At 49.4% G+C, this 12,503-nt stretch overlaps 1 protein-coding gene across 2 annotated transcripts; it reads right to left on the reverse strand.

Moving 5' to 3' along the window:
• Positions 1–1,199: 1,199 nt before the first annotated feature.
• LOC140404451 (uncharacterized) lies at positions 1,200–12,233 on the reverse strand. Of its 2 annotated transcripts, XM_072493005.1 has the most exons (10): positions 12,093–12,233; positions 10,569–10,946; positions 6,737–7,216; positions 6,484–6,618; positions 6,137–6,247; positions 6,005–6,026; positions 5,878–5,912; positions 5,600–5,783; positions 2,949–2,983; positions 1,200–2,799 (listed from the first exon to the last, which is right to left on the reverse strand). In XM_072493005.1, exons 1-10 carry the CDS (start codon positions 12,196–12,198, stop codon positions 2,534–2,536), a joined length of 1,752 nt encoding a protein of 583 aa, XP_072349106.1. In that variant the 5' UTR covers positions 12,199–12,233; the 3' UTR covers positions 1,200–2,533. The 2 variants fall into 2 exon arrangements, with proteins under 2 accessions (XP_072349106.1, XP_072349107.1); XM_072493006.1 differs by lacking the exon at positions 6,484–6,618.
• Positions 12,234–12,503: the final 270 nt, after the last annotated feature.

Below are 12,503 nucleotides of genomic sequence, written 5' to 3' on the forward strand. Positions count from 1 at the left end.
GGGGGGGGGGGGGGGAGGGGGAGGGATGGGGGGGGGGGGCGGGGGGGTGTAGCCTGTGACAAGGCAGTTGCCAATTAGGGCTAGTTTTCATTTTTGTTATTTAATATTTATTTATTTTTTGTTTTTTGTTTATATAAAAAAGGTCATTGTTATCTGTATTGTTATGGTGTTGTGTAAAGGATGCACAATGTACTGTGTTGGTTGACCAAAAATTTTCAATAAAATATTTATTAAAAAAAAAAATATATTTTATTTAAAAAAAAGAAATTTTCCAGATATCCATTTTCGACCTGTGAAGTTTCATAGCAGGAGTGGGAATCTATAAAATCATCTCCACACACTCCCAGGTTCAGCATGGCTCCAACAATACTTGTTCATTCGAACTTTTAAAGAGCTTCCCAGTGATAATGGTTTGATTTTCCATTTCCCACACCAGCCTTCATTACAGCCTCCGTCACCTGAGTCACAGTTCTGTAGCTGTAAGGCCAGGTGGGCTGCCCAGGGGCAAACTCATTCCATGTCACGATGCTATGAGCAGTGGACAGAGCAGACTACCATCTAGACGTTCTGGACTGCGTTTAAGCCCAGGTACCGTGGGGCGAAGGGTAAAAGGATAAGGTGCAGAAACTACCACCGGTGCAGCATAAACTGGCACAGAAAGATCACAAGTTCAGGTGATGCAGGAAAAGCGAAGGGTCACACACTGGAACATTGGGGCCTTTTCTGTGAGGTCCATGCACCGAGTAGGTGTTGAGTGGAGGAAATTGACTCTGTGCCAGTCACATTCTGCACCAGTCCTGGGCCTGCTCAATGCTGACGATGGAGCATAGAATTTGGATCCGGGTGTAGCACAAACTGCACACACTCAATTAGGCTGGTCTCAAGAGAACAGTGGATTGGACCCATAGCTTATTCTGATTATTCGTAGCAGCCTGTGGGGTCCCAGGCATAATGGAGAGTAAGTTTAGGAGGTGGGTTTATGGACAGGGGCAACATTCGGAGATAGCTAATCTCTGGTTTAGGCCCTGCAACAAGCATTAGGTGTCTTTATTAGCATATTAAAGAGGCCTAACACCTGTTGTTGCTCTTTTTAGCCTTAGTTTATTAGCTCTGATTATGTCACCTTTGCCAGGTATCTTTCTGATACCGCCACGTGGTTCAAGCTCGAGTTATGATTAATAAGTCAGCACACCGCTTAGTAAGATTGAAATCAACGGTCATTTATTATATACAACAGGTAATGCTTATACAATAATCCTACTATCTATATAGAAACCTACCACTACTGGCCAATACTTAACTTTAGGAAGGGCCCACCAGGTCAGGGAAACAAATGGCTTATCGAATCGGATCTGACCCGCGGGATTCAAAAAGGCTGATACGGGTCGATGGCTAGGAGTCTTTATCGGGTAGCGATCGCTGGAGTCAAACTTACTGTTTCTGGTGGATGTTCTTGCGAAGTTCTCGAGTAGTAGAAGAAGGGAGAATGAGAGAGATCTGAACTTGGCCCCTCAATTTATAGGGCCCAGGGGCTTCCCGCCTCTCGGGGCGGCCCTTGACCCTGAGTCCCAAGTGATTGGACTTGTTCCCAATCACTGGGTTCGATACGTCCAATAACGGGGCGATTCCTCGATCGGGGGGTGGTCGTTCACCTGTCTTTGTTTCGGCCACTGCAGGCGCCGACAGGTCTGGCCCGGCATTCAATTGCTAATATGTTGCAATTGTTCCCGGGGATAACCGATTAAACTGCAGATGTCTGGGTTGATGTGCTGTTAATGGTCTTGAGTATCGATCTGGGCCGACTTCCCCAGAGCCGAATACGCTATTCTGTCTGCAGCTGTCCGTTTGTGTCCTGTTGGCTGCTTTTCCCATCAGCCTTTCCGGTTAGCCATTTTAAATCGGGGTTTGGCCAAATTAATAGGGAATCAGCCATTTTAGGTGGCTACACTGTCTCAGGCAGCTATCAGAGACCCATTAATATAGCAGCATTAATATGGTGCCAGACATGTTTCTGACAATTTGGGAATGGTGGGTTGGTCCCTGTAATACCTCTCATGAGACTCACCGGGATCCCCTGATTCATCTCCCCATGATACCCATGGAATACAAGCTCCCCCACTATTGGGCAGAGGCCCATCAACTGGGGCTCGTAAAGATTGCCTCATAAAAGCCAGCCGGGACTGGAACCGGCGAGAGCAGTAGTGACTGGGACCTTGGGATTGCAAGTCACGTTGCGGCCTTTAATTTTACTGTTGAATTAAACTTCTTTTGGATTTACCATCTCGGGCCTTCTGAGATTTTATAGTTCCCTAAATTGGACTTGTTTTGCACTATCATTCACCAGGAAAAATAGTGTAGCAATAACTAATTCAACCCCTTCAAATGATCCTCCCCGCCACCCCAACCCCAACCCCCACCTTTCAGGTGTCCACAGTGGGAAAGTGTCCAATATCTAGCTCAGAGCATAAATGTAAAATGTTTGTATGTTTGTGAAAAAACTTGCACCGCTATGTATTTAAACTTCTCCTTTCTCCTATAGTTGATTAAGCTCAGGTGCCCCCGTTTCAGAATAAATAGGGTTTTCTTCCATTTTTAGCGGGCCATGTTTTGGGTCATTTTCCTCCAGGTGGGACTGTGTCACCGTGTTTCCGACACTCCCAGTCTCAGGGTAGCTGATCCAAGAGTAAGCCTGGTCATCAGATGACACAACGGGATCTTGCTCTTTCAACGGTGACTGGTCGTTGAGTTCAATGGCTGGAGAGGTTTCAACCTGACGCCCATGGTTCAGTTGGTCTTTGCCTAGGTATTAAGAGAGATCGTGTTTAATGAGGCTCGCCAGCAATCGGAGGCAAATAATTACAGCGGACAGTTTAGTTCCATGAGATAAAGGTTTAGGAACTTTAGAACAGTTAGAGGTTCGATTGTACTGAAAGATTGAAGCTACTTACATTTCGCTCCCTGGGTTTCAGTTTTGTCTCCATCACTTAGGAAAAGAGAAAATGAAAACTGAGTCACAGAAGATTCAAGTAATATTAAACAGCTCTCATTGGAGACTTGATTCAGCCACTTTCTCCGCAAGGTCTGGATTCGAACCCAGCCCAGGCTGAAATTCTCTCATTCACATTGCTCCTCTCTCTCATTGCCACTCTGAACATCTCTGTCTGTCTAATTCTCTACTTGTCTTCCTGTGTCTCTCTCGCTGACTCTCTGGCCAAAGTGACCAACTGTGGGTGCGGGGGGGGGGGGGGGGGGGGGGGGGGGGCGGGGAGGCGTAGACCTGTGAGAGCAGAGGGGTGGGGTAGGGCAAACTACACACTACCAGGCCATCCATTCAGTTGCAGGAGATCCCGGGACTCAAAACAAAATGCATGCCAGGCCAAACGCATGTGCCGAAACAACCAGCAAAGGAAGAAATTAGGGACAAAATACTTCCCTGGTAGGCCCGAACCACCAGGATACAGGTGAAAGGCCAAAATACGGAGCAGTCCAACCTGATCAGGGTTTTCTGGTCCAACAATGGTGGGAATCATCACAGGCAGGGTGGAAAATTTGACAGACCTGCAAAAGATCCATTGACTTTGAACGGGAGCAGAAAATCCCTGTCTTGACTGCCTTTTCTTCCTTCTGTTTATTTCTCTGATGGGCTCTCTCCACTTCTCTCTGCCTTTCTTTTCCTCCTCCCCCCCCCCCCCCCCCTCTCTCTCTCTCCTCTTCCCTCACTTGCCTCTCTGTCTGTCTCTCGCTCTGTCTCCCGCAGGGTCCTGTATCGACAGCCGGAGCTTCGAGGGGCACTCCGGGGCCCTGCTAGGACCCTGCAATATGGAGAATCACTCTTGACTATCTCCAGGAAAGTCCCGAGTGATTCGCACCCATTTTCTCGCGGGTGTGGGGACACAGCCCCATTATCAATATCATGTGGGGACAATCAGGCCTAAAGCCCTGATCTGCAGATTTAAACAGAAATAAATGGGAAACCCCGAGTGGAATTCTCTGATAATGGGGCCCTGTCCCCACGCCCGTGAGAAAACGGGTGCGAATCACTCTGGACTTTCCTGGAGAAAGTCTAGAGTGATTCTCCATTTTGCAGGGGGCTTGCCGGGCCCGGAGTGCCCCTCGCAGCTCCGGCTGCCGATATGGGGCCCTGCACTTCCAGCCGCAGGTCTGCGCTTGCACGCGGTGGTCGCCTGCGACGGCGCCCCCATGCAACATAGAGAACCCACACCGCAGGCCGGCCCCGCCAATATAGCCCCCCCTCCTCGAGATCGCACTCGCCCGCTGATCGGTGGCCCCCGATCGCGATCCTGGCCGTCCTGGAGGCCCCCTCTGGTGACGGATCCCCCGCCGCCCACCAGGGTGGCCACGGACTGGGTCCGCAGCCGCCGCTCCTGGTTCCCGTCGGGTGGAACCATGAGTGAACCACGGCGACGGGAACTCGGCCAGTTGTCGGCAGAGAATCGCCGCGGGGGCCTCTTTCAATGGCCCCCGACCGGCGCTGCGTGCGCGATTGGCGCCGATTCTTCGGTCCCCGGAGAATCGCGGGAGCGGCGTCGGACCCGATCGCGGGTCTGACACCCATTCTCCGCTCCCACGCCGAGTGCGATTGCGGCGCGGAGGCTCGGGGAATACCGGCCCTCACTTTTAAAGTCGGGATTCCCGTTTTGTCAGTGATGGGGACAATCGAGTGGGGAAATTCCGCCCGCGTAAAAGCCATTTTGGGACTCCAGCTTCATTCTCCACCCCTTCTGTTGTTCCTGCCCCCTCAAAACTGGGGTGGGAAATCCTGGTCTATGATCTAAAATTGTTGACTTAATTGTTGAGTCCAGAAGGCTATAAAGTTGAAAGATGAGGTGCTGTTCCTCGAGCTTGCCTTGAGCTTCATTGGAACATTGCAGCAGGCCAAGGACAGGGAGGTCAGGGCAAGGTGGAGAATTAAAACGACAAGTAACTGGGAGGTCGGGCTCACTCTTACAGACTGAATTGAGGCGTTCTGCAAAATGGTCACCCAGTCTGCATTTGGTGTTCCCCAATGTAGAGGAGGCCACACAATGAGCAGCAAATACAATATGCTGGCTACATTGTAAAAAGTACAAGTAGATTGCTGTTCCACTTGGAGTGAATGTTTGGGGCCTTGGATGGTGAGAATGGAGGAGATAATGGGGAATCCTCAGCCGAGGGGAAAGGAAGACATATCGAAAGTGCGAACAAAGAAGGTTACATTGTCCACAAAGATGCGAAAGAGATGGAGAAATTGGAAAAATGAACTGGAGGTGGGAGAAAGTGTAGTCAAGGTAGTGATGCAAGTCAGTGTGTTTATAGTATTGGTATCCCAGAAATGGAGGCCGCAAAGTTAAGGAAGGGAAGCAAAGAGTCAGAGATGGATGAAGTGAAGGTGAGAGAAGGGTGGAAATTAATGTAAAGTCAATGAAATCTTCCAATTCAGAGGGTGAGAGCTTATAAGGCTGGTCAAAGTGGAGAACAGCCATTGATCAGCATGGAATCCTTCACTGTATTAACCATTCTCTAATCCTCCATTCCCCCCTAAAGGTCACTGTTGTCAGTGCTGAATGTTCCTGGAGCTGACGTCTGACACCCTGTTTACCTTTTAACTGCTGATTCATCGATCAAACAGTACACATGCTCTGTGGCGGCAGAGGTAGTGTAGGTGCCCTGTCCTTCTCCAGGCCTTGGCTGGCTCAGTGCCGTTGGAACACTGGTCACTGCGTACGCAACATGTTCATTTTCATCTGTCTGTTCCTTCCTGGGAAACACAGAGTATGGTAAACCTAGAAGGAAGGATTGCAACGCAAGGTCTGCTGTCATTTTCAACTCTCAAATTGATAGGCTCGGTAATGTTGGGCAGTAACTCTGGTCACTTACATTCGTCTTCCTGTGTCAGTTGCACATCACCGTCCCTACAGTTATTAAAAAACAGATTTGTAAATATTTCATTAAATGGACAGGACAATGCAGAAATGTCCAAAAACTGAGTGAAAACCCTGCCTACCTCTGTCCGGGTGCCGAGGATCCTTCACAAATGTAGCAAGATTGGAAAGACAAAGTTAAAAATCTTTGTAAGGAGTCTGCATTAAATACAATTTTCTAGATTTAAATTCAACATTTTATAACTCTGACTTACCTTTGCCCATTTGTCGTTTCCTTCTGATTATGCAAATTACCCCAACAATGCAAATCAGTGCAACCACGCACACTATGGCGATGATCACAGGTTTATTTTTACTGTTTGACTCTGCAGAGGAGAAGCAACATTAGATTCAGGTTGTGCAATCCTGTATTATACGTCAGGCTTATTACACTGGCGACCTAACTTTCTGGTTAGAATCTGGAATAGTAAATGGCAAAGGGAGGAAATTGAACCAATTTACAATGGGTACAAACTATAATAATAACTGTACAAACAGACCCAGAATTTCTCAGCTGGAGTTACTGACATTAAATAATTCATATCGCGGATTGTCTTCTTACTTTTACTATTGAGAGGAGTTACATTGCTGGTCACTGGAGATATTTCAAGTGTTGAGTTGAGGGTGTCTGAGGATACACTACTCCAGATTGCAGACAAGGTTACCTGGTCTGAGGAACTAACATTCCAGGTAGAATCTGGAATGATAAATGGCAAAGGATGGAAATTGAGCCAGTTTACAACGGGTACAGACACCCTCAGCTGGAATTTTTGATATTAAATGATTCACATCATATTGTCCATTGTCTGACTTACCGTCACTATTTGTATGAGTTCCACTGCTGGTCACTGAGGATATTCCAGATGTTGAGGTGTGAGTCTCTGGGGATTCTGTAGTTTGTGTCACAGTGAGGGAGATGTTTGCTGCAATCTTCCAGACAGGTTTCCCTGAGACCTGAGCGTGTACAACACAGAGATACCTCCCAGTGTCCATCACCGTGACCGAGTGAATAGTAAGGTTGTGAGTCTGGTTTGCATTTGTGGGACTGTGTGAGCTTTGGGTAGATATTCTTTGTGACAACTCTCTATCCACACAGCATCGTGTGTTAGAATGTGCTTTATAATCCTCAATATGAACAGAGTGCAGACACTGGTTAATTTTTCCAGGTGTGATCCAAAACAAAGTGAAGGGCTGGGATTTCTTATTCTCAAACAGGCAGGGTAAAGTCACATTCACTCCCTCTGACACTGACAGCGACGAGGGGTTTTCATCAGTAGAAAATACTTCATCTGAATCTAAAAACAACATTGAAAAGAATAATTGTTACTCGAATAATCTCCAACGTGGCACTTTAGGGGCTGGTTTAGCTCAGTGGGCTAAAGTCATGTGAGAGTACCTTTAAGAAATGAATGTTTAAGCAATGTACCTTTAAGAAATGGAGCTGATCATATTACTGAAGTGATGTCAGAGGGTGGGGGAGCTGAGCTCACTTCTGCTTTTTTGAGTTTCAGTTTGAGAAGGCAGCTGGGAGTGTCTGTGTGTTTTGCTGAGAGCTGCAGGAAGATGCACAGAGCTGGTCTGTTGATTTCTGAAATCCAAAGACTATAAAAATATTGAATGTAACCTAATGTCTGTTTTTGAAGGTTTGAAGTCTTTTGGATGTTTAAAGGAACAGTTTGAAGGATTATTTAGTGTTGTAGTCTTTTGGGGTTATCTTTGAAGTAATGGGTGTGAAGATATTCAATGTTTGTTTTTAAAAGGTTAACTTGAGTTCATAGAATAAACATTGTTTTGTTTTAAAAACTATTTGTCCATTTCTGCTGTATCACACCTGGAGAGCACGCCGTGTGCTTCCCACACCGCAATCTATTAAAAATTGTGGGTCGGTTGAACTCCATGAAACACTTTGGGGTTCTGTAAACCCGGACCCATAACACTAGACAGCTGGTTTGTGATGCAGAACAAGGCCAGCAGCGCGGGTTCAATTCCTGTACCAGCTGAGAATTCTGAATTCTCCCTCTGTGTACATGAACAGGCACCGGAATGTGGCGACTAGGGGATTTTCACAGTAACTTAATTGCAGTGTTATTTGTGACAATAAAAGATTATTACTGTCAAAGGATTTCCAGAAGTCCATGTTAACCACATCCACTGCATTTCTCCATCTACCTTGTCTGTTACATCCTCAACAGTTTGTCAAGCACATCGGGTGGAATTTTCTTTTTTTTTTGTAGCCCACCGACTCAATGCCAGCTTTCCCCGCCATATTTTTTGAAACTCGGTCAAAAGAAATCCTGGGGGCGGGTCCCAGGATGTCAGCCTGACGGGATGGGCTCATATTGAACCTGACTACCTGAAACTTCAAGAGACCCGAGCGCCCTTCGATCCAAACAGAATCAAATTACAGAGAGGTGTCGTCCCTCCCGGAAATGAGGAGCTCCCCCACCTACATGCACCTCCCTAGGCAAGCCCCACCAAGCACGCAACCGCCCCCCCCCCCAACCAGGAATATCCCCCTCCCCATAGAGCTCCTCATCAGAAGCCCCCTATCCTACCCGCACCCCTCCCTGGAACTGCAGTGCCAGGGGGCAGTGCTGGGGGCAATGCCTGGTGACGGTGTCTGGGCACAGTGCCAGGAGGCAGTGTCTGCGCAAAGTGCCAGGGGGCAATGCCTGGGGGCAGTACCAGGAGGCAGTGCCAGGGGGCAGTGCATGGGGCAGTGCCTGGAGCATTGTCAAGATACTTACAATGTCCTCTCAGTGTCATGTGAGAGTACCTTTAAGAAATGGATGTTTAAGCAATGTACCTTTAAGAAATGGAGCTGATCATATTACTGAAGTGATGTCAGAGGGTGGGGGGGAGCTGAGCTCACTTCTGCTTTTTTGAGTTTCAGTTTGAGAAGGCAGCTGGGAGGATCCCCCCCCCCCTTGGGGATGTATTAACTGTGCCCCCACCCTCCTCCACTCCCCGGTTCCCTTCACCACATCCCCGTTTGTCAAACCCTGCCGACATGATATCACGTAAGCGGGGTGCGGGGAGTAATAGAGCGAGAAGCTCGCTAATGAGATTACAATGTACAGGAATGCTAGGCAAGATTCTCTAATCCCGCGGCAGAGTCCACGCAGTCGTAAACGCTGTCGCGTTTTACGACGGCGTGAACAGGCTGACCCGATGACTAATTCTGGCTCGCAAAAGGGGCTAGCAAGGCATTGGAGCAGTTCACGCCGCTCCAGCTGCTGATCCCGGCGTCAAATGGACATTGCGGGATCCGTGAATGCGCAGTGGCACCGGCGCCTATGCACGCATGCGCAGTGCCTTCCTTCAACGTGCCGACCCCGACGCAACATGGCGCAGGACTTCAGGGGCCGGCGCGGAGGAAACGAGGCCCCCAGACAGACAGGCCGGCCCGCCGATCAGTGGGCCCCGATTGTGGGCCAGGCCAGATCGGAGGTCCCCCCCGGGGTTGGACGCCCCCCCTCCCCCACCCACAGGCCGCCCCCCCCCCCAATCCTTCCACGTCAAGTTCCCACTGGCTGAGCCCCGGGGGGTGGCGGCGGCGGGACTCGCCATTTTCACGACAGCCGGTTGGGCCGAAAATCGGCTGGGGGGGCCCCATTGAGCGGCCCCAACCGGCGGCGCACCAACCACGGCAGCGCCAATGGTGCCACGCATGTCGGCATCGGGGCGGTGTGCCACGATTCGCGCCAGTGGCAGGACAATCGGAACGCAAAAGCCCGATGGTGTAAAAGCCATTTGGGGAATCCCGGGCGGGATTCTCCCCTACCCGGCGCCGAGGAGTGGCATGAACCACTCTGGCGTCGGGCCGCCAAGAAGGTGCAGAATCCTCCTCACCTTCAGGGGCTAGGCCGGCACCGGCGATGTTCGCGCTGTGCCAACTGGTGCCGAAGGGCCTCTTCTGGCCATCGCGAGTTGGCGCATGCATGGGAGCGCCAGCGCGTGCTGGGGACATCCCAGCGCATGCACAGGGGGGCTCTTCACCGCGCCGGTAATGGCGGACCATTACAGCGGCTGACGTGGAGGGAAAGAGTGCCCCCACGGCACAAGCACGCCCGCGGATCGGTGGGCCCTGATCGCGGGCCAGGCCACCGTGGGGGCAACCCCCGGGGCCAGATCCTCCCGCGCCCCCCCCCCCCCAGGACTCCGCAGGCCGCCCGCAGAGCCAGGTACCGCTGGTACGGACCTGGTTTGATTTACGCCGGCGGGACCGGCTGAAAACGGGCGGCCGCTTGGCTCAGCGGGGCCTGGAAAATCGCCCGGGGGGCCGCTGCCAGCGGCTGCCTACCGGCACGGCGCGATTCCCACCCCCGGCGATTCTCCGGCCCGGCGGGGGGGTTCGGAGAATCCCGCCCCTTGATGGATTCTCCGCTCCCGCCGCCATTCCCGCCTGTTAAAAACAGGGGCAGAAAATGCCGGCCACCCTCTTTGGAATCTGTGTTGGTTGCGCCTCACGTTCTATTATTTATTTACACACTTGATAATCTCATCTCAGTAAAGAATCTAAAATTGTCCCGAATGCTCGCGACCTGTCCTAATGCCCCCCCCCCCCCCCCCACCAACCCCAATATCTCAGTTTAAATCTCTCCAATGAGCCTGTAATAATTCCCCTGATCTCTCCTGTGCACATACCGCTCAGGGTTATCACAAAGAACAGGTCGTGGTTTTCACATCCCTCCCGTGTCAGGTCGGTCCAGGATGGACATTTTGATCCTTTTGCTCTTCGGCTGGAATCTTGAACCGCGCAGGTAAATACCATTGAGCGATCTGGCTTCACAGCGAATGCCTTATCTCCAGTTAATTTGCATTTCTGACACAGCCGATTCTGTTTCCTAGTCTTGTTCTCAGGACCGATATTGTCACAATGACTTTTACCTTTCGCACATCTTTCCTGAGTTGCTGTTTCAGCACTGAAATTACTCATTGTGCACAAGGTATTTACAGACCCAGCACCGGGGCATTGCAGAATGGTGACATCTCCTGACCCTCGGGAGAAGAGATAGGTGGATCCTGCAGGGAAAAGGACAGAATCGGATGGAAATAAATAACACTCCACACAGAAAGATAATTCAATCTCAAAGCCTCGCACAGTGAATGTAAAATTGTGATTTTTGTTACACCACACAATCAGCTGGTACTGGGTCAGTTTGTTGCTGTTCCATTCATAAATCTTTGCAATCTATCAATATTTGCAAACGCAGAGCAATAAACTGAATGTTTCCTAAAGGTAAATAATAATAGTGCAACTTCGATCATCATCCTCTCTAAATTTTTATTTTTATTAATTGACAGGATGTGACATCACTGGCTTGGGCAACATTTATTGCCCATCCCTAACTGCCCTTGAGAAGATGGTAGTGGGCCACAGTGCTGTCTCAGTGGGATTGCCACAACTTTGACCCAGTGACAGTGAAGGAACAGAGAAAGGTGGATCCTGCAGGGAGAGGACAGAACCACTGACCATCGACATGAAGCTGTTTAGCTCAGTTGGCTGGACAGCTGGTTTGTGATGCAGAGCAAGGCTAAAGTGCACTTCAATTCCTGTACAGGCTGAGGTTATTCATGAAGCTCGACCTTGCCCCTCGCCTGAGGTGTGGTGACCCTCAGTTTAGGTCACCACCAGTCAGCTCTTTGCCCCTCAAAGGGAAAAGCAGCCTATGGTCATCTGGGACGATGGCAAGGTTACCTTTCACATCAAACTGGCTTCCAAGAGCAGGGTGAAGGGGATGTATAAAACGTGGCAGAGAGTGATGAAAATTTGGATTCAATAATACTGAACCATCCACTTCTATAAGTATTATATTTAATTGTGGTTCTTTGCCAGAACTAACTGGCCAACTCACTCTTCCCACAGTCCTGTATCTTTCACAACCTCAAATACTTATCTAATTCTCAGTTAAAAGATGAATGATCTCTGCTTCAACCAATGCTTGTCAAAGTATTCCATTGGCCCCACTCTCTGTGTAAAGAATTGCTCCTTGTCTCTCCTCACTCTCTGAATCAAACTGATGGTCCATGATCGCACCATGATAAAGTAACACAGCAAAGACCGTGTTTCGACTGTGTTAAACATCTACACAAGAACAGCAATGATTTATATCCTTTTTGTCCAGATGAGGAATATGTTGAAGATTAATGGAGACTATTCGTCCTTACCTGCAACATGTTGGAACAGGAGAAAAAGACCCAGAAACAAAGTCTCGAGAGCCATTTCAAATTCCACACCGTCTTTGCTCCACGAAGAAGTAAAAAACAGCAACATGGGGAATAACGAATATTGGTCAAAACGGATTATTTTCTACCACGTGAGTGGTGGTTTCGCCCTCACCCTGATCTGTGAGAAAGAGGAGAAGTTGGACTTCCTGTTTGCTCAACTCAGATGAAATGTGTGACCTGACGTTGCGTCAAAGGTATTAGGACAGAAGTTGAGATTTTTGTTCACCCTTCCAACCAGAGAGATGACAAACGGTGTGGGAGGCTGTGAAGTACCAAGTGTACGTTCTGAGTGTGTTTCTGTGCATCGCAGTGATAGTGAGTAACACCGGGGCAGACCCCCCCCCCCACCCC

Source organism: Scyliorhinus torazame, chromosome 30 (genome assembly GCF_047496885.1).
Source record: "Scyliorhinus torazame isolate Kashiwa2021f chromosome 30, sScyTor2.1, whole genome shotgun sequence".
NCBI classification, from domain to species: Eukaryota; Metazoa; Chordata; class Chondrichthyes; order Carcharhiniformes; family Scyliorhinidae; genus Scyliorhinus; species Scyliorhinus torazame.

Coding starts and splice junctions, on each gene's coding strand:
- LOC140404451 (XM_072493005.1), bottom strand. CDS start 12,198: ATGTTGCTGTTTTTTACTTCTTCGTGGAGCAAAGACGGTGTGGAATTT. Junction 6,248..6,483: donor AACTCCTCTCAATAGTAAAA/GTAAGAAGACAA, acceptor TCTCCTCTGCAG/AGTCAAACAGTAAAAATAAA. Junction 2,800..2,948: donor TGAAACCCAGGGAGCGAAAT/GTAAGTAGCTTC, acceptor CTTAATACCTAG/GCAAAGACCAACTGAACCAT.